This window comes from Halichoerus grypus, chromosome 8 (assembly GCF_964656455.1).
Source record: "Halichoerus grypus chromosome 8, mHalGry1.hap1.1, whole genome shotgun sequence".
In the NCBI taxonomy this organism is placed as follows: Eukaryota; Metazoa; Chordata; class Mammalia; order Carnivora; family Phocidae; genus Halichoerus; species Halichoerus grypus.
Window position 1 is genome coordinate 58,789,591 of NC_135719.1, and position 25,360 is coordinate 58,814,950.

The window sequence follows — 25,360 nt, forward strand, 5'->3', positions numbered from 1 at the left end:
CTAGAGGGCATTATGCTAAGTATATATCGATCTTATTAAAGTCCCCAAAAGAAGGCCCTCTATTTGTGGGATGGGTAGAACAGACTCTTTAAAACTCCAAATCTCAAATTTAAACAGAAAAATATCCACTTGAATATATTAAATTGAGAATTTCTTGTGTGTACACTGTGACAAAGATAAAGAGCACAGATTGTGAAAAATCTTTGCAATGTCAGAAGCTGACAAAGGACTAAGAGACTCAAGAATATTAACCAGAAAAAGACAAAAATTCTATTTTTTAAAAATAGGCACAAGATATAAACAGGTAATTTATAAAAACAGTCACTCAAAAAGCTAATGAAGTTATGAGAGGATTCTTAAACTCATAATTAAAGAAATATAATTAGAATATTGGGTGAGTTTATAGATTATCTCATGTGTCTTTATGCAAGAGATCAATCACCTATGTCCACACTGCCACATTTGAGTTCTTAGTTATGTTAAATTGAAGGACAAACATAGAACTGGGTGATTCAGCCAAGATGAAGGTTATTCCTTGAGTGTGCAGCCAGCCTCTGGAGAGCACACTTCTGTTTTGTTCTTCTAACTGCAGCTACTTTGACTTTTCTCTTAAATCTATTTTTCATTTTTATTCCAAGCACTATTTTTAAATGGTTCTTCAAAAACACCTTTGGAGAGAGAAAGTATGCTTCCACATTTAAATAATCAGAATTATACTGTGTCTAACAACCCTGAAATTCCTGGTTTTTTAGTTTCAGGCATTACTTCACCTAAAGAGAACTCAGATAAAAGAGACGTAGCATGAATATTAAAAATATATCTTGATGAAGAAACTATGAAATGAAGAGGCTCAGTAGTGCATCCAAAGCTACAAAAATAATAATCAGGAAAGCCAGGATTTGAACTCAAGGGTTTTGACATCAGAGACCATGTTCTTGACCATAGACTTTGAAGTGGAGTCATTAAAAGAGGCTATAAATCGCTAACTAACATAGTGCTGTTTTTTATAAAATTTGTTTTTATTAATTAATTACTTTATCAACCCTACTCTTTGTCAGGCACAGTGTTGAACACTGGAGCTACAAAGATGAAACTCACAACCTAGTGGAGAAGGCAGGCCAAACAGCTATTATATTATTTTGTGCCTACTCAATTTCAGCATGATGAATGCACTGGTGAGAACATGTCAGGGTATTATGAGAGTAGGAACACCTAATTTGGCTAGGAGAGGCCCTAAAAGCTTTCTGAAGAAATAGCCAGATGAGTTAGAATTAGCCATGAAGGAGGTGAGGGGAGGTAAAACACTCCAGAAACGTAAAGACAATGCAGATGAAGGCATCATGGAGTTTAGTGCATTGAATCATAGAATGCAAGGTGGAAATGAGGTTGAAATAAGGAAAGACAGAGCTCAGATCTAGGAGGGCCTTTGGATAATGGCAAACTGTTCGGATTTAATCCCATAAGTGAATGGGATTACAGAGTTAAAAATAAGAGAGTCACAAAAACATGGATATATTTTAAATAGTTTGGGTGGCAGGTTGGAAACTGATTTGAAGGTCAATGAGTCAAAATAAACTAAGTTGTGCTATGGTAACAAGTAAATCTCCAAATCTCAATGAGTTAATGCAATAATGGATTATTTCTTAAATATCCAAAGTCTGAAGCTAGCTGAATAGCCCTCCTCCACCTGGTAGCCATACCATCTAGAATGTGTGTACTCCAGGTTACTGCAGCAGAGGAGAGAGGGCTGGAGAAAAGCACTGGAATGTTTTCACACTGGGACTGGATCAATTTCTCCCATATCTCATCATCCAGGACCCTGTGGTATGACTCAGTACAACTCCAACAGGCTTTAGGCAAGCACTTGAGTGTCTATCACAGAATAGAGCACTCCTTTCTCTCTTGTTTATAATAGACCAAATATACCTATAAATTATTATTGTTTGAGAAAAATTATGTTTATTCATTTATTCAATTCATTCAACAAATGCTTTCTTGAGCACCTACTATGATCCAGGCATTCACATAAGTATCAAGGGGTCCAACATTGTTCTTGTGGGTAAACTCTTATTTGACTCTCCATTTCCATGATGATATGTGCAAAAGACAGAGCGACAGAGTAAGTGGAGTGGAAAGTGTAATATGGGCCAGATCCTGCATCTTATAGGCAATTGTGAGGACTCTTGAGTTTGACTGAAAAGAAGGGACTTTCAAACATTCTGTGCAACAGAGAAACATGACTTACTTTTTAAAAGGATCATTCTTGCTGCTCTACTGAGAATAGATGTAGGATGGTAGGGTGCAAGCACTGATCTCTATTAAGAAGTTATGTAGTAATCCAAATGAGCAATGGTGATGGCTCAGATCAGGAAGGAAGCATGGAGATGGTCAGATTCTGGATATATTGTGAAGATAAAGTATTTAGTTTTGAAGATAAAGTCATCAGGACTTGAGGATAATTTAGATATGTGGTGTGAGGAAAAAAGGTCTTACACTCCCAGGAGAAGAGCCCTGCAGTCCACTGAGGAGAGATGAACCTTTATCATTAAAACTTTTCTGAGATGGTTTCAGAAGGGCTCTAGAGAGTATTAGTTTCCCAAATTATTCAGATCCAATAGGTGCTTCCTTTAAAATTTCAAATGATAACAATGTTTATGGAGAAGTCTTTTTCTTAGATGGAGAGTTTAGCTCCAAATACTTCATTTTCCCACACTCACAAGATTTCTTATAAAATCTGTATAGATCTCTCTACCTAAAAAGAAAACTGGTTGGCAAACTATAAAAATGTCTTTGTTTTTGGGCGCTTGCATGGTTCAGTCGTTAAGCGACTGCCTTCGGCTCAGGTCATGATCCCAGGGTCCTGGGATCGAGCCCCGCATCAGGCTCTCTGCTCAGCGGGGAGCCTGCTTCTCCCTCTCCCACTCCCTCTGCTTGTGTTCCCTGTTTCGCTGTCTGTCAAGTAAGTAAATAAAATCTTAAAAAAAAAAAAAAAAAGTCTTTGTTTTTAAAGCCAAGTCAGCAAATATTAAGCTATGCTAGATTCATTTTGATGTGACACCTCATTTACTTTCTGTTAGGGGCATGTTTGTTTTTGGGACCTGCCCATATTTCTATATCTTTTATAAAAATAAAACTCTTCATGCTATTTATTAATAGTAGTAGTACAGTAGAAAGACACTAAATAAGGTACACCACATTGGTGATTTGGTTCATCCACTGAGTATGAAATAGTAGAACTGCAGATCATGTTTAAGTTGAATTTTGATGAAGGCAGAAAATGGGGGAACATTTTAGACATATAGGACAAATGAATGCATGGATATAAAAGAGGATGGCCAATTCATGAAAATAACAGAATTTAGGGCTCATGTGAGGGGACAGTGGGTTTGGAGTTACAAGGAGTAAGAAACTGAGGCTGGTAAGGTTTGATAAGATCGATTATGAAGTTATATATGGATAACATACCTGCTATAACAACAAGTTTCAATTTTACCTTTTAGTTAAAATAAAGACAATGATGTTGAAAATGTAAAAGAACTGAAGAGCCTTATGGGAGGAAGGTAGTAGAGAATAGACAAAGGGAAGCCATTAGAAAGCCACCCAACGGAAAAGCACAGTTGAGAGACAATTTAATCATTAGAAATCCAAGAGAACTAAGTTTATAAACTACAACACATCTAGCAGGAATAATAAGCTAAAGTTATGAACAATTATGTAGTTATACATTGTTTTCTTATAAAATGATAAACTCCATTTAATTTTTTTCTCCTACTAGGCCCAGGAAGTCAGAAAGTTTTAATACTGTAAGAATCCCAGCTTGAAACCTAGCTTAAAAGAGTCCTACTTGCTTTCATCCAATGTATACTGTCTAGAATCTGCCCCACTCAAGTAACCAAGAAGTTCCAGAGGCAATTGTGAAGTTTTCAATATCAAGTGGAGTGACTGCTTTCTTCAGGAAAGTGGATAGGCAATAAAGACATATTAAAAAGGCATCCCCAAACATCAGTGTTACAGAAGTGATAGCAATGCATAAATCATTGTGTGCATTAGAAAACTTCAATGCAACAAAACGACATATCACATATAAAGAGGGAAGTAGTATTTATGAAATCCCATAACCAACAAAGGATTAGTAACCAGAATCTATTTCAGAATTTGTTTACAAATTCATAAGTAAAAGACAAGCCCATAGAAAATTCAGCAGAGGGTTAATAGGCAATTCACAGAAAATAAAACTGAAGTGTTTATTGAGCATATGTGAAAATATGTTCAAATGGACCACTGTGAGTGTTTGTCTCTGAAGGAAGAGGAGGGAGGAAAATTCCATTTGGAGAAAGCACAAAGGGAAATGCTGCTCTATGTGTAACATTTAATACCTTTAGACAATAAAGAGCAGAGCAAATTATTACTAAATGCTAACATTTGGTGATCTAGGTGGCAATCATATGTATGTTTGCTTTGCTTTCTGTATTTTCTTTTGTATTTTTGAAATATTCTTTAATAATAAATTTGCATATATGATGATTTTACCATCCTTTATATAAATATTTCCCCATCTATCACTTTTATGAGGTAAAATGGTAAGAAGGGCAGTTATGAGTTAGGGGAAGAACATAAGAGTCGAGTTGGAATCCTAAATTCTAGTCCCAAATCTGCCACTTGACCACTGTGTGACCCTGAGCAAATCACTTAATTGTCCTGAAACTGACTTCTCATTTGAAAAACTTAAAACAAAAACAAAAACCCAGTATCTACCTTTACTACATAAAGTTATTTTAAGGAGTGAATTATTTCATGTAAATGAAAGTGATATGATATTCATATGTGAAGAAAAGATATTGGGAATTCTCAAAACCCACAGTTAATGTGAAATTAATTGAACATATTTTCCCATTTAGGGTCATTCTAAACTTATAGAAACAGACATTAGAAACAAAAAGGAGACATGTATCTTTTCTTACCAGGTCTATTAGCTGAGAATAGAGTTCATGGCAATTGTCAAAAATATACTTGTATGTAGAATCCAGGCAGGCTCTAACACAGTCCTTCACCACCATGCTGGCCTTTGGGGGGCTTTGCAGCTCCAGAACCTGAGAGACAAATTATTTTCTTAAATTCAAAAATAGAAGACTGCAATCCAGTATAAACAACTTAAATAACCTCAATAAATGTTTTTAGTTGATTTTTCTATGTTCAGGAAAAATGTGGTCTTAGCAATGTTTTAAATGTGTAAATATTTACTTTAACTTCTTGATAATGGATCATAGTTGTGAAAATGATCATAGCTGTAAATATTCAACTAGAAACTCTTAGAGCAACCAATCACATTATTCAACCACCTATACTTTTCAATAATTCAACAATTATTTATCACCTACTATATGCCTGACAATGGTTATATTGCAATGAACAAAAGAAATAAAAATCCCTTTCCTCATGGAGCTAAACAGTAAAATATATTACATGATGATGCACACTGAAAAGAAAAATAAAACAGAGAAGAGGGGACAGAAAGTGTTTCAGTGGAATTGTATTAATAGGATACAGTAGTAGGTGAACTTAAAGAAGAGAATGGGCCCAGGGGGAACATTTATATCTAGACTATTTTTACAAACCTTAGCTTTGAGTAAAGTGGGAAGGAAATGGACTGTTTCAGCAGAAGAGCAAAGTGACCTAACTGAACTATCTTTTTTTTTTTTTCTTTTTTAAAGATTTTATTTATTTATTCATGATAGAGAAAGAGGCAGAGGCAGAGGGAGAAGCAGGCTCCCTGCAGAGCAGGGAGACCGTTACAGGACTCGATCCCAGAACCCTGGGATCATGACCTGAGCCAAAGGCAGATGCTTAACCAACTGAGCCACCCAGGCGCCCCTGAACTATCTTTTAAAAGTTTCCCTTAGGCTGCCTAAGATGGTCTATGGAAAAAGTAGAAAGACCAGTGATGAGAACAGTGCAAGAATTCAATTCAGTCAATATAGTGCTTGCATAATGGTGTTAAGCTAGGAGCTGTTTAGAAGAAACCATATTCTGGTTAGTTTGGGAAGGAAGAACTAATAGGATCTGCTGACAGACTGGATGATTGAGAGAAAGAGAGCAGTTGGGACCCTATGGTTTTAGCCTGAGCAACTGGTACAACGGAGGAGCAAAGTTGTACACAGGAAATCAGGAACTCGGTTTCAGACAAGAATGAACAGGTTGTTGTGCACAAAAATAGATTTCAAGTAGACATTTGGATATATGAGTTTAGACTCATGAAGCTGTCTGGGGCTTGAGATACAAATTTAGAAATTATTAGCTTGGGGGGCCTGGGTGGCTCAGTCGTTAAGCATCTGCCTTTGGCTCGGGTCATGATCCCAGGGTCCTGGGATCGAGCCCTGCCTCGGGCTCCCTGCTTGGCAGGAAGCCCGCTTCTCCCTCTCCCACTCCCCCTACTTGTGTTCCTGCTCTCGCTCTCTCTCTGTCAAATAAAAAAAACTTAAAAAAAAAAAAACCAAACCACAATTTGTCATTTCTCGTAAAGTTAATCATACATTTATCAAATGACTCAGGAACCTTGCTTCAAGACAAGTGAAAGCTTCCGTTTATACTAATAATATGTACATAAGTATTTTTAAGGGTTTTATTTATAACGCAAACCAGGAACAACTCAAATACCTGTAGTGTATACATAACCAAGGATTACTACTCATCAAAAAGAAGGAACAAACAGCTGATACACTCAACAAGATAGATGAATAGCCCATGTGTCATGCTATATAGTGTATTATTTCATTTACATGATGTTCTGGAAAAGGTAAAACTATAGGGGGACAACAACAGATCAGTGGTCACCAAGGGCTGGGAGAGGGGTTGAGTATAAAGGAGCAGCCCGAGGGGATTCTGGAGGACTATGGACCTGTTTTATATGTTGACTGGAGTGGTGGTTACACTCTACACCAAAACTCATTGATCAGTACAACAAAGGAATGAATTTTACTGTCTGTAATGAGAGAAGAAAATGGGAGGATGAAATTTTTTCAAAAGATACTGGGAGATTAGAAATTGGGAAGAAAACATGAAGAGGATGATTTTGAGGAGTTTTGGTATTAAAGGAAAAGAGGAATTAGGGTATAGCAGCTGGAGAAGGAAGGGGAGTAGATCACTGAAGAGAGCGGGGAGGACTGATGCAACAAGGTTTTATTACTCAAGAGGGGATGAAATCAATTGCACAGGTGGAAGAGATGGCCTTTTCTAGGAGAACAGACAGCTAATCAATAGGAATTAGAAAAGAAGGAAGAGTATATGGACACAGATGCAGGTATGTAGATAGATTGGGGGGGGGGTGGGAGGACCATGTGGTCTGAGCTTGAGGAAGCTCTCCAGCCTTTGTTCCCGTTTTGCCACAGTGCTGACGACTGGCATCGCCTGTCAATAAAGGAACACCTCCCTCTGAGCCTGGTTGGAGGCTTACTCTCATTCTCTACACACTGTTTCGGCAGCTGCTGCCAGGAGATCAGAATGGATAGAAATTCTGTTTATCCCAGTCACCCAATTTAACTCTGATTTTAAGCCAAATGAATTTTACCTGAACATTAAAAAATCTAAATGATTGCTGATAGAGTATGGCTTTGTTTTCTGTCTCTCATATTACACAGTACCATTTTTAGTGCTTCTAGTGAAAACAACCATGGGCAACTGAAAATTATATATTTTTTTCTGTACAGGAATTTTCTGAATAAACATCATAAAAGATCAAAACTTTTTTAGCCCATAGCCTGACAAGTAGTTTTAGGAAACACTTTACATGAATTGTCCTGCTAGCCAAATTATGATTGTAGAGAATTTGCTGTTAAAGCAGAAGAGAGATCTAAAAAGAAATGTCTGCATAGTTTGGTAGATGGCAGTTAGTTACACTAATGATTTAAGCAATCAAATCTATTCCTATATAGTCATTTCCAGGGCTGAAAATGAGAGTTGCCACCACTGGGGCAAGCTTAAAAGAATCAGCTACTCTCTTGGGATGAAAGAGTCAGCAAGACATCGGAGTTAAAACTAAAATAAGAAGTCAACTCATTTCCATTTAGCATTCTTAGGGATTTTTTTTTTTTTTTTTAGTAAGTGCCATGTTTATTTAAGATGGATTTAATTTAAAACTACATTTGAGCCAAATGTATCAGAATATTTTAGGTGTTTAGGATAATCCCTTTCAAACACCTTAGACTGGAGGATTCACTTAGCACTGGAAAAGTCTTCACAGCATCATTGCTGGGGTTGAACGGTAGCGATCAAGAGATGAGTAAAAAACAGACTTTAATGGGGAATGAATGTGTTATGTCACACCAGGATAGCGACAAATAAAATAAGGTACCTTCATCCTAAAAAAGGTGATACTTGTTAGCAGGTCAACAGTTGATTTTAGGTCTTGCAACCGTTCAGCGTTGCTGGCAGGAAAGTTTTCCTGGTTAATTAAGAAATAAAAAATGGGTAAATTATCAGCCTTAAGCTTGTGATGGGAAAATAAACTAAAACTAACTTTCTGGGAAGGAAAATGGGAAGTGAACTGTGTAAAATTATAAAAATATCCCGATAGTATTCTTACATCTTATCATAAAACATTATAAAAAGTAAACAATTTGGAAATATTCTCTTCTTAGTCTTGGAAAGCCACATCCTTCTATTTATTGCCACAGTGCAATAAAAATATACAAAATAGTATCATTCATGCAGTGTTATCGTTCATCTTTGTTCATATAATAGTTTTGCTACTAAAAGTAGAGTTTTGCTACTAAAAGTGGAGTTTTGCTACTAAAAGTAGAGTTTTGCTACTAAAACTAAAAGTTTTGCTACTACATGGACAGCATGTAGTTGGAAATATTTTTTGTAATTTTCTCAAGATGGGTAATTTTTCCCAAAAAAACTTTGGGAACTTTTACATGTGCTACATTTAGAGTCACAAAGAAACTCTTAAAAGTTAAAAGAAAAATCAGACTACATGGCAGCATCTCTCCTGGAAGTACTCTGGATTTCCACAAGTTTGTTAGTGCGATTTGGTAGAAATGTGATATAAAAATAAAAATGTTCAGAACTTTGTAGAGGGAAGGTATAATTATGAAAATGTTTGATCTAAGGAACAATTTTCACATTGAGAAATTTCTCATTTTAACTTGCTTTCAGATTGGCTTTTTAAAGAGCAATCAGAAAAACCACAGGTAATTTTTAAATATTCACAAACTCACAGAGAGTTATAGTGTCCAAACAATGACAAATGAGGTGGCCTCCAGGCCCTTTTGGCCTCCAAACACCTTTTTCATTGCCTGCATAGCAGTTGTCTTCTACCAGTGTTGGCCCCAGTTCCAACAGGAAGGGTGAATTTGACAAAATGTGGTTTTAAAATTTCCAGAAATATGCAATTAAGATATCCATCAATCATGAACTTAAACATGAATGCAGACGATCTACATATGTGCAGATATGAAATGATGTTTGAATTATTAAAGAATGCAACAGTTATTACTACAGATTTTTCTGTAAATAGAATTTATAACTAAATGTTTTGTAAATATATTTACATACACACATACATGAATATATTTGTGTGTGTGTGTGTGTGTGTATTTTGTGTGTTTCATCTGGAGGTGAAGTATAGAAGAGTTGACAAGAACTCTGGACAGCTTCAAAAGAGCACATTGTACTGATCTAGAAAGAGTGAATTAAGCAATGAGTCCAAGTAGGCATCTTAAAAGCTGGGGAAATATTAGCAGGATATCTCAGTAACAAGGGGTGAGCTTTCAGGATGAGGACTCTGTCACATGTCTACCTCATGGATTAGCTGCCACTCAATCTGATTGCTATTATAAAAATTATAAAATTAAAGTTACACATAGTAACACACGTTACTAATGTAGGCTTATGTGGGGCAAGGTCCCTGAACAAAGGACTGCAGCTTGCTTACTTAGGGGACTTTTTCCAGTGTGACAGAACCTGAGATCCCAAGACCAGCATTTTTACTTTCCCATTACACAGTGGATGATTTTTTACAGTACGACAAGAAAGCATCTCAGCCAAACATGACATTTTACCTTCAGGCAGATAATTTTGTACATACCCTATACTTTGACAGGTCAATCCTTAAAGAGTTATGCAACTGGTCCAGTAGTTTTATGAATTTTTCCCTCTGTACAAAGCAAACACAAAATAGGAGAATGGAAATAAATGGTCATTCTAAATGTAGTCCTCCCAACAACTCTTTGAGTTATTGTTCTCATTCTATAGAAAGGAAGGTTCAAAGATGTCAATGATTATCTAAGATGATAGAGCTGGTATGTGACATAACAGTGCTTCAAATGCAGATCTCTTTGACACCAAATCCAGGCTCTTACCAATAAGCCACAGGGCCTTTCTGTGATGAATAAGAAAGTATCCAGAAAGTTGTGTACTTTGGAAAGAGTGCAGACAACTGAATTGCCACTGTACTAATTCACAACACTATGAGTCAGCAAGAAAAATCATGACCCACCCCTCTTCCTATCCCCACACACCACAGTACCTCCCCAGAAAGAAATGATTGTTTTTTTTAAATTTCTCATACCCATGGAAGTGGGAATAGCTATTGTTCTCATCAAGAACAATTTCAAAAAGCATTTTCCTTTTGGTGACAAGCACAGACTTCATAATCTGAAACTATCAATCATCTTTAAAGTATGTTTATGATTTAGTGTTTTAAAAAAAGTATAAAATATCAAGCCAAAAAAATTATTGATGCTTCCCTCTGAGGCAGTATCAAGGGTGGACTGACCTCTTCATAGGCTGTGAAGATAAGAATAAGGAGTTTGCTTATAAGTGGAAGGATGAAGTTGTGTTGATTAAATAAGTTAGATAAGATAAAAACATCAAAATCACAAATTTTATAGGATAGACAATCCCCCATTCTGAGTCTCAGATTTGGAATCAAAAATGAAAAAAAATATGGGAGTGTAAGTAAGTAACATTAAAGGTCTCAGCCTACATTACTATTCTGTAAATAACAAATTGTACTTCGGAAGGTAGTGGGCAAAATAGAAACCTTCCCAATACTTTCACGTATAAGGTGGATTTATGGGGTTATAACTCATCCCTTGAAGTCCCTGATTTTGATGAAGTGAGCTGAATATTAACAGAAGTTGATGAATTGTTCCTAAGTTGAAACTCCAATTTTCTGAATAAACTGCCCTTATTAGTTTCATACATCAGACAATAAAGCTTGATATTACCTCTGTGTTAACCCCCTGTGGAGCCAATGAAGGAGCTTAAGAAATGAATCTTGCCTTCAACATGCTTGCCATCTTTTTAGGCAGAGAAGACTCTTTGGTAAAGCTATTGAAAAATACAGATGAGTTGAAGGTCTTAGATTTTTCTTTCTCACTCTTCATCATACCTTCCCAGGGGAAGAGGTGAAATATGCCGTTCTTTTATTAACCCCCATCCTGCAACCACCTGGATAAGTAGCTCTCAATCAAAATAGAAAAATTTAAGAGCCACTACCATCATCAGTTTAGGCCACAGCAAAGTGAATTGTAAAAGTTAACGTGTTCATGTCATGTCTCGGAATGTTTTATCTGACCTCTGTGACTGGTACAAATCATCAAGACAGCTGACATGACCCTAGTCCTCCATGCTAATGCCCAAATCACTGGGCCTCTTATATCCACTAGGACTTACTGTTCTGGTTGTCTGCTTGATATCCATTTTTCCATTCTTCCTTACTAAGAGAGCCTCATGAGTCATAGGTGTCCATTATGAAATACCTACCTTCCCAGACCTCTTTTCTTTTAGCAATGGCCATGCAGTAGGACTTTGGCTAATGAGATACATAGAGTTTATTAGAGGGGATGGACTCAGCTAGCATATTGTCAACGAATTATTATTTGAAAAGATTCTAAAGGAGAGTTTGGCAAACACTGCTGTATTAGTGTTTGCTATGTAATTCTTTGCCAGGCTTTTCTCGCTGGGTTTCTCTCCTTTCTCCCACCTGAAACTCAGACTAGACACAAGAAGGTAAAACAGCCGTGGGACCATCAGATGAAAAGCTAAACAAGCGATGATGCCTGGTGGGGCAGGAAGCTGAGAGCCCCCACGCCTCCCTTTAGCCCTGTCTGCCCACCCTTTCAAAAATTACAATCCTGAGCAGCCACACTAGCCCTGAATTCCTTATTACCTTTGGACTTGGGTTACATAGGAAAAAAAAAAAAAATTTACTTAAGTTTGTTAAGTTTGTTTCATGCAGCCGAACAGAATTCTGACTGACACAGATCACACATGTGGTCTTCCTACATAAGTCTTCAGTGCCCAGCTGGAAAATTTACATTCAAGGAACACAGAAAAATGTGGAGAAAACTGCCAGGCTTGTTGTCACTAAATCCCAGACAATATCAGATGACGTGAAATTAAAAGTGTGCTACTGACTGAATTTTCATAGAGATTCTTTAAACAGCAGGACAGCTTGAAATTTAATTTTATTTATCATATTTCTATTTACGTAGAGTGAGATTGCCTTTGCAAGAGCGGAGGAGGCCTATTTCCTGCACCGTGTGACTTGAGGAATAACAGAAGACTGGCTGATTAAAAAATGATTCTCCTGCGGGGGCATGCCCACAACATCTGAACCCGCCCTGTCACTCAGTTCTTCCTGTCAGGTAAGGTCTACACATGCCTGGGATTTGGTAGCGGCCACATCAATCATAATACAGCTGTCAGTTATCAAAAACTTAGGTTTAATTAGTTGATAAGAATAATTCTAGACCAGGGGTCAGAAAGCTGTCTGGAAAGAGCCAGGCAGTAAATATTTTCAGCTTTGTCGCCTGTCACAACTATAAAACTCTGCCACTGCAGCACAGTAGCTCCCAGAGACGATATGGAAACGAAGGGCATGGCTGGTCTCCCAGCAAGTTCTGTTTCTTGGACAGTGAAATTTGAATGTCATATAATTTTCATGTGTCATAATGATGAGGGAACAGAAGGCAAGCTGAGGACAAAGCAGAAGCTGACACCCCACAACACCACCCCCCCCCCATGGGATATATGTGACATTCCTCAGGCACTCCTGGCTGCCCTAAAGGAAAAACAAATAGTTAATTTATAGAGATCACAATCCTACAAGACAGGAGTCTCCCTCAGTTTACAAATGTCTTAGCAATCTACAAGAACAAAGCATTCCTATCATCAATAACCTAGCTTCCAGAAGGAAATGTAGATACAATTAAATGTCTTTATAACCTTCAGCCCATCATCGACAGATACTTGAAGTGGGCAGTGTTCCTCCAGGAAGTTCCCAACTATCTTAATGTTAATGCCTTACTAGAGAGGGTAAACAACCTTAACCTGACAATGGCAAGGCTTCTGGTATCCTTTGAGTCTTCTTTAGCATATGAAAGTTCTTTCTGAAACCTCCCTTTTTCCTTACCTCCCCCAACCCCATAGTATATAATCAGCCACCCCTCACAACCCCGGGGCAGCAGCTCTTTCTGCCCACAGGTCCTGTCCCTGTGCTTTAATAAACCACCATTTTGCACCAAAGACATCTCAAGAATTTTTTCTTGGTCGTTGGCTCCAGACTCCACCCCACTGAACCTCACCTCTATTCCAAAACGCCGTCAGTAAAACGATAGTCTTCTTTTGATATTTTTTAACCGTTTAAAATGTGGAAGCCATTCTTATCTCCAGGACCCATACAAAACTAGCTGGGGGGCTGGTTGTGGCCCAAGAGCACAGGGGAGATTTTGAGGAGGGGGAGGCAGTTGTTACCCCACAAGTGTATTCAAATCAACAAGAAATGTCAATGTATTGCCCTGGGATCCTGGGAACTGGAGAAGGGAAAGTCTTCATAAAGGGTGTGAAAACCTCTGCGTCAGCCTCCGCTTCTCTCTTCCATTTCTTTGTTTCTCAGTATCTCAGGCCAGAAGCAGGGGCCGATTTAAGTTGAAGCTGATGACACTTCAGCCCTGGGGGCCCTCACTTACTTCAGCTTCCCCAGGAAGAACTCTAGCTATGTGTTCACATGATCTCAGGGTTTTGTAAACGTCATAAAAATAGGATAAAAATTATTCTGACTTGGACCAGCTAACTGTAAGTACTTTGTTTTCCGGAACATATCAAAAGCAGTAATTCATTAAGAAGAACAGAACATTTCAAATAGAAATTATACATAACCTATTTTGATATTTTTTGATAATTTAGTTAATCATGGGAACATACTGGAAATTGGTCTACATTTCTTGTTGATTTGAGATTAATACTGGTATCAACAGATATCATAAAATTATAAAATGTCACTACAATGATGGTATCAGTGACAAACTAATAAATGTAATCAATTCAAGGAGTATTTAAGCAGTCATTTCATAGGCAAGCTGGAAAAGCCCTGAGATGGTACTCTTCGCTGACCCAGAGAGCCTCAACATCTCCCTCAGTTTGACTGAACTTTAGAAACGGGTTTCTTCCCGACTCTAGGCCCTGATTTCTCTCTTTTTTTTTTTTATTAGAGCATTCTCTTTAAAAAAACTTATACTTGTAGCGGGCGCCTGGGTGGCTCAGTTGGTTAAAAAAACTTATACTTGTAAATTCTTTCTCTGCCCCTTTGAAATGTAAATCTTTTTTTGAAATGTACATCTCTTTAAAAGCCTCTTGCCAGGTTGCTTTACAATCCACGAATGTCTTCCTCAAGTACTTGGGAGCTATCAAAAGGATAGTATCTGCATCTCAGCCTCTGTGGGGAGGGTAGGAGACTAATTTTGGTGGGTGTAGAGTAGCAAGCACAGATAGCCTCATTACAGAAAAAGATATTTGCACACCCAAGAATAAGTTAATGCGCTGGACACATGCCACTGATCAACCTTCCCCTTAATATCCTCAGGTATTTTTTTCTCCAGCTTATTCCAGCTCTTAAAAACTGTTTAAAACAAAACAAAACAAAACAAAAAAAACTCTGTTTTAGTACATCTAAGCTCACAGTGAGCCATAGCTTCTCTCACCACGGTAACAGCCTCAAATTGTTTTCATTGCCTGTTTAACTCTCTGGTGCAATTTTTGCTTTGGCATCACATATGAAAGAAACATAATATTTTCCCAAACTTGATGGAAGTCATTAAAATGTGGCATTATCAATGAATTGTGAAGTTAATAGAAACTTTTCTAAAACATCAAATTAAAAAGTCTGATCAACTCAAAAAAGTTTGATCAACTCTGCTAAAGACTGCATTATTTTTTCAACAAAAAATTACATTTCAAGATTTTCATCGTATGAAGAAGTAATCAAAGAATCTGCAATCAAAAATTCTAGAAAAACTTTTAAAGAGATGTAGCAGGAAGTTAATTAATGAAAATACTATCTTGTTTTTCTGGAATTTGTAATGTTTGTGGTGTCATATTATAGTAACTTATAATTCATTGGGATTCATTTTTTTTTTAAAGATTTTATTTATTTGACAGAGAGAGACACAGTGAGAGAGGGAACACAAGTAGGGGGAGTGGGAGAGGGAGAAGCAGGCCTCCCGCCGAGCAGGGAGCCCGATGTGGGGCTCGATCCCAGGACCCTAGGAACATGACCTGAGCCAAAGGCAGACACTTAACGACTGAGCCACCCAGGTGCCCCGGGATTCATTTTTTATTAGAAATGAATATTACTTTTCTATTCACAATTTGTATTCTTCAGAAAAAGAGTCCCATCAAATTACATAAGGTTGAGGCAGCACAAAACCTAGATCCACCTTTGCCCAGAACTAATCATTTGTCAAGTCATAAAAGAAACCATTTCTTCTAACATGTTTCCCACATCCATTTTCTCCCTTGCCACATCACTTCATTTTCTACAAGCCATGGTCCTCATGCACCATCACTTTGCCCTGTCAGGACTAACACATCAGCCCTATCACTAATTTCCATCTAGTCCTCCTGTGTGCAATACCAGAACTGGTTTACTCATTCCTCCTTTCTTCAGTGTGGCTTCCTATAGTTCTGAGACTGGAAAACTAAGCACCATATTTGCCAAACTTCTTTGCAAGTTCATGCAATTATGTTAGTTCCTGCCTATTAGATGCATGTGTACTGCTATGTTTGGGAAGCAGACAGGAGATGGAGGCCCACTTCTGGCTTCCGGTTTTACTTCTGCTGCTAAGTCAAGTCCTGGAGACATTCATTTCCCAGTCTCTGGTCACTAGCTTTGTGGTTTCAAAAAGATAGCTTCATTACCAGAAGCAGCTTTCTGATTCCTCACCTTCCTGACTCTAAGCAAGCTCACAACTTCTCTTGCAAATCAGTTTCACTGCAATATTTTGAGAATTATTACAGAAGAATCTTCCTCCAGTCCTTCACATGGTATTATAAGCATCTAATCCCATGTCAAATCCCTTTCTACTGAAAGTTTCTAGGATGGTTTCTATTACTCCACCTGAACTGTGTCTGGAAACACATTCTCTATCTTCCCTCTACAACATTTCTTCTACAGAGTTAACTTTCTAAATCAAAGATTCTATCAGACTTTACCCTAAGCTTCAAGAACGACATTCAAACATCTCAGTAGGCTTTATAGGCCCTCAACAATCTACTATCAACCCAAGAGCACAGCTTCTCCTTATACTACCATCTTTTATTCTAATTGCCCTACTCAGTAGGCAGGCTACCTTCCACACACTTTGAACTTATTTTGTATCTTTACTCTTGACTTTACTCAAATGTCTTTCCGGACCTAAGGTAGCTCCCTACTACTTCTTGGACCTTGGAAAATACTACTCATCCCCAAAAGCTCTGTTCCTTTTGTCAAACTTTCATGGGCCCTGAAAAGAATCAATCACTTGCCCCTCTTCACTCTCAAAGCAAATTTGTAAGTATAACCTCCTTTGACACTAATCACACTTTGCGAGTGACTTATGGTTATCGCTACATAAGGTTATGTGACCATCCTATTAATTTCAGAGAGCAGAGGTCATCATTTATCTTTCAGTACCTCCACTACCTGCTGTAGTGCCTTATGTGAGGTATCGCATGAATACATATTGAAAAGAACATATGTAATGACAAAGAAATATTTATTAGTATTAGCTTATTTATTTTTGCTGAACACTGGCTGGGTCAAAGAGGGTATATATGTTAGGGAAAAAAATGAACTAGATAAGTATTAATTTTACTAATAATTCATTATTTGCATTTTAAGATAACTAAATAAATTTTCTAAAGACTTTTCTTTAAAGTTGAGATATTGAACCCCAACTTATGTTTTCTTCCTTTCCAACCCTCGATCTACCCATGGTGTTTTCCACACCCACGGGGATTTTTATCCAAAAAAGTTCTTTAATCTTGACTCCAAACAACCTTTTCACTCAATGGTGTGCTGCTAAATCATCTCTTCAAAAGAAAAATGCCTTGATTTTTAGCATTTGCCAATTTCCATGATATTAGTATTCTCAAACTTCTGGTTTCAAGGACTGCTATGTTCAACAACTAGCTTGCAGTATTCCTGAAAATTCAACAGTCACTGCCTATGAGCAGGTTTAAGTAAACTATAACTGTTTTACGCTCAATTTTCAACAGTCTACTTCCAGAGCTACATCTTGGACCCAAGACTTTCCCCTTTGAAATTTTAACTGAAACATATTATGTTCCTACCTAAATTTTTTGTCTCTGTCTCTCCTGGTGCAACTTCTCAAACCTAGACCCCCTGGTGAAGCACTTCAACTTTTCTCTCAACAGCCTCATCTATGTACTAATTCACTCACCCTTCATTGCCTCTTTTCTACAAAATTTCAACCTGAAGTCAATCCAATCTTCTGCCATATCTGTTACATGAGCATCAGAATGCTGCAAAATTCTGAGAAAATCTCACAGCCACATGCATTGTTGTGACAATGTGATTTATGCTTTTCAACATCAAATGAGACCTTCAGCTTTACTAGGAATTCTTCTGACACGGACCTGAAGCATTTCTTTTTCTATTCCCTTTGGTAACGTATCCAAACCTGTTACAACCTCCTTCACCTCCTGCATCTGTATCATAGCCCCTGTCTTGTAGATGAGCATTTCCTGTTCTTGTAGACAACCACAGAGAAGATTAGGGAAATGGGGTGTGACATCCCAGCTTTTCACTCCAATATCAAAAGGTCAGAGTTCTCTGCAAGGACACTTACACTCTTCCTGAAATTTCAGAATGGAACTTGTCCTTTCTTATTCCAAAGAATGTCCCTTATTTTGTCTTCTTGACTACATTTCTTCTTTCTCCTCTGTGATGTCACGGCATCACATGTTCTCCCTTTGATAAATCTGCAACTTCACTGTCACAACTAGTCCCTCTCCTGATAATCTATAAACATGTTTCAATTTACCTTATTAAATAAAAACATCCCTACCCAACCAGCCAGTAAAAATAAAATCTTTTTCATGACAATATCTTCCCTTGACCAAGCTTTCCCTTTTCAGTCCAGTTCCTTAACAAAATAGTCTGTTTCCTGGACCATATTCACCCTTTCATTCATATGTTTATTACAAAATTAACATAAGAAAGTTTTACAATGTCAGTATAAAGATGAATATAAAGCAAAACAACAAAATATTAGCTGTCATCCCACCAGGTGGCTGTATCATTGGCATTTTGGCACATTTCCTTCCAGTCTTATTTCTAAACCAGTTGTGTGTGTTGTTTTCAATGTTGGAATTAGAATGTTTATAGAATTTTTAATTTTTTTTTCATTTATCATTATATCATGGACAGTGCTCAATTTTATGAACTCTTCTTTAAAAACATGATTCTTAGTGATTGCATTATATTTTAGTGAATAAATGAACCTAATTTACACAACTATTCATCTATGCCATTCACTGAAGGACCCAACGAAATTAGGCTTCAATGTCAACTACTTGACTAAATAATTACCTCCTATTTCCCAAATTTAAAGGGGTCATTTCTTTCCCCATCTTACTTGAACTTTTTGCAACAGTTGACAGTCTTTATATAGATTCCTTTTCTCAAAATAGTTTTCCCTTGTCTTTCATAATATGACATTGTTTATCATTTTCATCCAATTTATCTAACCATTTTCTTCAACAAAGTTTGCTTGTTCCTCTTCTTCACACCCAAGTATTCTGTCCTTTTCACTTCATTCGTGAACATTTTTCATCCAAACCATGACCAAAAATAACAATTGTACACAAAAATGTCTGAATTGTAACAGTGATGGTTTTCTTTTCCTAAATATGTTTGTTTACAATCCTCATAAGTAAGAAAAGCTCTTTCCACTGGCTTATTATTTGTATACTCAAAATGTCTGGGTTATACCTTTGAGAAGGATGAAGGACCAATATAAAGGTGTTCTTAAGTCAGGAGCAACAGATCAGATTCAGAATTCAGGTAAATAAGAACCTTAGGCCCTAAGTTGGAGGTGGGAGATGTTATACTTAGGTATATCTGACTGAGCAAATAGCATTATTTTCAGTAGGTAGAGAAAAATACAGTCACATTTATATACCAAATCATCAATTTATCAAAATGTAGTTTGAGGAAAAAATTTCTTTTTTTGGGGGGCCCTCTTCTACAATAAGTTATTTGATTTACAAAATAAAGTTTTTTATAATCATGTTGTCACTGAAAAATAGTGAAATCAATTTGGTTTTTCTTCTTTGGGTCAGCAGGAAGTTCTATCTCATTTTCCTCCAGGTAGCTTTTATGATGGATATTAATCATATAGACACGTCTTCTTTTTCAGAGCTATAAAAGCTCAGTGTTCCACAAGGTTGGCTTATTCTCTACAAGGTGCCCAGGCACAATGTTAAAAGCAAAACAATTACATAACACTGAGTGCTTTATGTTACAGGTAAAATCTCAAGACAATCTTATTATCAAGATGAGGTTTTTATAAGAAAACCGTTCTGATGTTCTGTTATCGGTTTTAACAGTATTTTGTTGAGTTGGCCAGTGAATGTTCTTTGGTCCTGGCTTTTATAAGACTCAATGTGTCTAACGGAAGTAACTGATGGTATGCTGTTTATACTGTAGGTAGGGCAGGAGAGATGAAATCCTCATACCTAATATTTATAGAGCATTTTCAACTTTTACAAACTGGCTTATTATATTTTACTTCATTTGCTTTTCATCTTCAATTTGAGAAACACATTAGAGAGCTTTTGTTATCTTCATTGAGCAGACTGAGAAACTGAGGCTAGAATGACTGGACTGGCTTGCTAAATTTGAATACAAACTCAAATCCCATGACTCCTAACCCAGATAGTGTTTTCTTCTACTAGCACTTAATTTGATTTGTCATTAAATAATAATTACTTTTTCCTTTGATTCATTCCAACTCATCTCACATGCCTCACATGCATTTTCTTTCAGATGAAAAGGACAGAAAAAGAGTATACACAGCAGCATATTTTCCCCCTACTGACTTCACACACTTTTATTTGCTGAGTCTCATTTGTCTCTACTCTATGACACATATCCCAAAATTTAATTTCTAACAACATAATCAATAACAAAAATCTACTCAGTGAACCCATTCGGAAGTACAGTGGAAAAAGTAACTATGTTGTCATGAAAATGTCATTCTCCTACAATGGATCTTAGTTTCATGTATACACACACACGAGAATAAGAATACCTGTCTCATAGGGTTATTGAACAGAGCTACTGCCAACCAGGTACCTGCCCTAGTCAAAATTGTGGGAATCTCTCCAGACAGCTTTCCCTTTCCTTCCCTGTCCACATCACCAAAGACACCAAGTGCTGTTGATTCTATGCCATGAAAAACTCTACAATTTGTCCTTCCTTCTCCATCTTCACTAATTTTGTCTTAGTTTTGATCTGCACAATTATACTGCAGTTACTATTAATTTATATCTGATTTCCAGTCTTGTCAATTTCAACTTAATGAGGCTTATAGAGAATGAGTTCCAGTGACAGGTGCAACAGCTAAATACTTGAGTTTCCTTGGGATACCTGCATTTCTATTTTTCATCGTATCCTTGGTGCATTTGAATACTTCAGATGGACAGTCTTAATTAGGTACAGATAGCTCTTAAGACTCTTTATACACCTACTATGTTTTACTTAGAAGATGTGCCGATATCTAGCAACACCAGTAAAAACCAATCGGAGGTATAAAGGGAGCCTAATAGACTCCAGAGAAGTCAACCAAACTCACTTTTACCAGGGAACAGCATCTGAAATGGTGAATCCTAAATCTGCATACATGGAGAAAGTCCTATAAAATCCCACTACTCTTTCAGAAAATGTATGTGTGTCCTCATTGGAAAAGGTCATTCCAGATAGGAAGACTTAATTCCATGAAGATGCCTACTGACTGCCAAAGTTATTTTACAGGGTATGTTTCCAATGAACTTTTAGCTTTTGCCCATTATACTAAAAGATATTCCCTAAAAGATGCGCCTCCTGCAGTAAGATTCCAAGAATATCTGGAATCCAAAGTATGTTGAAAATGTAACTCCCAGGGGGCGCTTGGGTGGCTCAGTCATTAAGCGTCTGCCTTAGGCTCAGGTCATGGTCCCAGGGTCCTGGGATGGAGCCCCACATTGGGCTCCCTGCTCAGTGGGAAGCCTGCTTCTCCCTTTCACACTCCCCCCTGCTTGTGTTCCTTCTCTCGCTGTTTCTTCCTCTGTCAAATAAATCAATAAAATCTTAAAAAAAAAAGAAAAGAAAATGTAAGTCCCCTAAGTTAGTAGGAATTTGAAAGTCCAAAAATACTTACACCAAAGTTGGTAGCGGCAAATCGATCTGAGGCAGAAACCTGTACATTTGTTGAAATTGTTGTGTGAGCATAGAAAGCATTTATATTCGCCAACAAGGTGCTCATGACAGCAGGGACACCAGGGCACATGTATTTAGAAGACAAACATGAGAAGTGCCTACAAGACAAAAACATTGAGCACTTTAAATAAACATAAACCAATGAATTCATGTAACAGTGTGCCCTCTAATGTCAGCGATTAATTCCTTAACTACATCTTTGAAAAAGAGAGAAAACTCCCACAGTCTCTACTAAATGAAAGAGAAAGCAATCTCAGCTTTTAAAAATTTCTCATTCACAAATGTGAAGTGGCTTAATTAGAATGTGATCTGTCAAAGGGATGAGTGCAGAATTCCCCTCAAGTGTGGGAGTGTTGTGTGTACACACTGAAAGTGCAATTTCCAATGGAATCCAGCATTGCTGGAAAACAATTACACGGGAGTCTCCCCTTCTCCAGCAACTATGCTGTCACTTACTTCAGTTCCTGAAATGCTCTATTTCAACCAGAATGCCCTTTCATTCTTGTATTCCTATCACACTGATGAAGCAAGAGGCTCTCTTTTCATCACACGTCTACTGAGCGAGTGAACTTAACATCTGACTTGAGTCCAGTTTCTGGACTTTTGTCATTAGAATACCTTCCAGAAGCAGTTCTGTTTCCCTAGCATTTTGCTGCAACCACGATTTAATAAGGCAAACAGACGAATAGCGAGGACAGATTGAATTATGCAAGCTCAATGCTTAAAGACCATTTCTTTTAAACCTTGAATAATATCATTCACAGACATCAGAGGCATCGAGCATTCAGTTCTGTTACTTCTCTGAAGAAAACCTGTTTCATTTGAACTATAACAAAAGACTTGGAAATTGAAAGCACAGCTTACGATAAAAGTGAAAAGATAAAATGCAGAGGAAAGAAATCTTCAGTACGTAATCTGATCCTATTTTGCTCTCATACGTCAGTAATTTATCCTCCACTTAGGCATCTCTGAAGTCTGTATTACTGAACTCAAACACGGAATGTACAAACATAAATGCCCTGAATGACACCTGAAGAGAAATGGAGGATAGTCCTGGAAATGGTGGTTTCTCTTAGATCTCAGCCACGCCACTCATGCAGCTTGTCATGATACTAGCTGATAAAAGTAGGTCTAAGTTTTAAACATGGATCTTTGAGGATTACCAATAACAAAGCATGTCATGGGAGTTGCATGATGTTTTGCTACTTAACCCTAGAAATACATTATCACTGATTGCTTCTTTTAGGTAAATGATACCTATTTTGACTTTATTATACACTAAATTAATTATATCTATTAAGAATATCACAAATAATATAAAGATATTAAACACAGAAATTAAAAAACTCCTAACATTATATATCTTTTTTTTTTTTTTTTTTGAGCAATTCACAAATAATGAAATTTGTTAGACCCAAAGTTAGAGGTTAAGAGTTGTGGAATATGCAAGAACTAAATGCACTGGTACAGGGGATGGCACAAGGAAACTAAACATACCTAGGGGGAACAAGAGTTATAGAAACATCAGTTGTCAAAATAAATTGGTAAGAAACTCAAAGACCAGAAGTTGATTATCCTGAACATGCATTATGTATTTAAAGGGATACTGGAGGTCACCAGGATGAACAATCTTGTTCTTGGTTTTAAAAAAAGGATCCATGTCTCCCTGATGCAGCTGAGTGTTACACAGTATTTAAATCTGCTAGCTGCCACCCTCTGATTTTTGGACCCCAATGAGATTGGTAACAGTTTAGCAGGGACTGTAAGCAGAAATAATGGAGAAACATAAATATTCTGAAGGTGCTTCTAGTGTGAATTCTGTAGGTGAAATTGAAAGTTTTATAATGAAGATGACACAATTATTGAACAATGTTCATTGCTTATAAGCCACGTGAGGGGAAAAATGAGCATAATATGGGAAGGCTGGGGATATAAACAAGCAAGCTTGGTATAGGATATAGGGTATTCGCTGGGAAATTTGGGCTCTACCAACCTAAAATTGCTAGGGTTCACTGTACACAATATTTTTTTCCCATTGTGCCTTGGTTTTTTTCTCTTCCATTCCTCTGGAATATATCTTTTACCTATCTGTGACAGCAAGCCCCATGCTTGGTTTGGCTATCTCTGAGTCATGCATTAATTCTTAGCCCAGCCTCACTTTGAGACCCACCAGGGCACAATATGCACATTCGAACTTACTCTCCCTTAGCACTCTGTTTGGCTTTTCTCATAACTTCTGCATAATTGTATTACATCTCTTATGTGACTAATTCTCTCCATTAGTCTATAAGTGGATTCATTACTATATATCCAATGCCTAACACAGTATCTCACATTTAGACATGTTGAATAAATATTTATTGGACCAAATTCTAGGGACACTAAACTCTTTACTCTTCCATGGCCATTACATGAACTCTAATCCTCAAGACCTTGGCTCAGACATTCCCCTCTGATTTCTCCTCTGTGGGCTCACCACTACTGGGCTCCAATCAGCCTTTGAACCTGTGTCCTCCATCTCCGGGCCTCCTAACTTCCTCTATCCAATGGATACTTCTGTAATAACACCCAAACTATTGGAGTTCAGGCAATATAAGTTTAAAACCATCTCTCTTAACCACTAGAGTATATCTTTCTCTTAATTTATCCTCCTCCTTCTCTCTTCAATGTTGTGTATTACTTGCACATCTATCTGTTCCTTTCAGCATGTGTCTAGTTCATGCTTGGTTATCATCTTAATTCAGCCTGCCTCTAGCATAGTGTTTTCTTATACATAGGAGTTGACCAATGTTTATTAATGAAAACAAAAACAATATGAGCCAAAGTTATTTATGTAGAGTTAGCGTATACAGGACGGTTGGTTACCTTGAGTATGACAGTTCTCAAAACGGATAATTGCTTTGTAAACATTTGTTGAAGTGCATAACAGTTAACAGTAATGATGACAATAACTTTGAAGGTTAATAGCATTCTGCTTATAACCGCTATATATTTAAAATTTTCCAGAGTGTTAGGCATGTATTTATCTTAGAGGATAGACAAAAATACTTTACTTTCTGATTTAAATTTAACTGAGATAATTTCTGGGGTATGATGGGAGGTAGCTAGCTGCATATGATTCACCCCTTGAAACTTCCCATGGAAATATCTGAGAAAAACAAAACAGAAAGTCAAGTCATAAAAGCACTAGGCATTAGAGTACCAATCAAAGATTTCCCAGTATCTGGGAGGACTTTGCCTAACTTTAGGGCAGCTGGCTAGATTGAGAGATGTTCAGTGGCTGACTAGTGTCTAAACTCCTAAAATATTAACCTGACTAGAGAGGAAATGGGAAGATATTTCTAGCAAACATACACTGTAGACCCTGTATCTAAGATTGGGGCGTAGGCTGCTGGCCAGCAAGGCTGCCAATCACTTCCCTATTCCATGCTAATGGCTTCTCAAGGCAGTAAAGAGCTGCCTCCTGTTTCCCACACCTACTCACTCTATATCCATTAAAGAGTATACAACTCCCAAGATTGTAATACAGCTTGTATAACAGGGAATAGGCAATGGGCTTTGAAGCTAGTTAGAAAAAAAGGGCTGGAAGAACACTGG

General features: G+C 37.3%; 1 protein-coding gene across 1 annotated transcript in view; it reads right to left on the reverse strand.

Moving 5' to 3' along the window:
• The window catches only part of UNC13C (unc-13 homolog C), a 559,379-nt gene that overhangs the window by 263,170 nt on the left and 270,849 nt on the right, over nucleotides 1-25,360 (reverse strand). The window contains exons 13-16 of the mRNA XM_078079321.1: nucleotides 21,705-21,861; nucleotides 10,085-10,153; nucleotides 8,348-8,437; nucleotides 4,962-5,090 (exon numbers count right to left, since the gene is read on the reverse strand). Of these exons, the coding sequence (XP_077935447.1) occupies nucleotides 4,962-5,090; nucleotides 8,348-8,437; nucleotides 10,085-10,153; nucleotides 21,705-21,861 (445 nt within the window). The remainder of the gene's footprint in view (nucleotides 1-4,961; nucleotides 5,091-8,347; nucleotides 8,438-10,084; nucleotides 10,154-21,704; nucleotides 21,862-25,360) is intronic.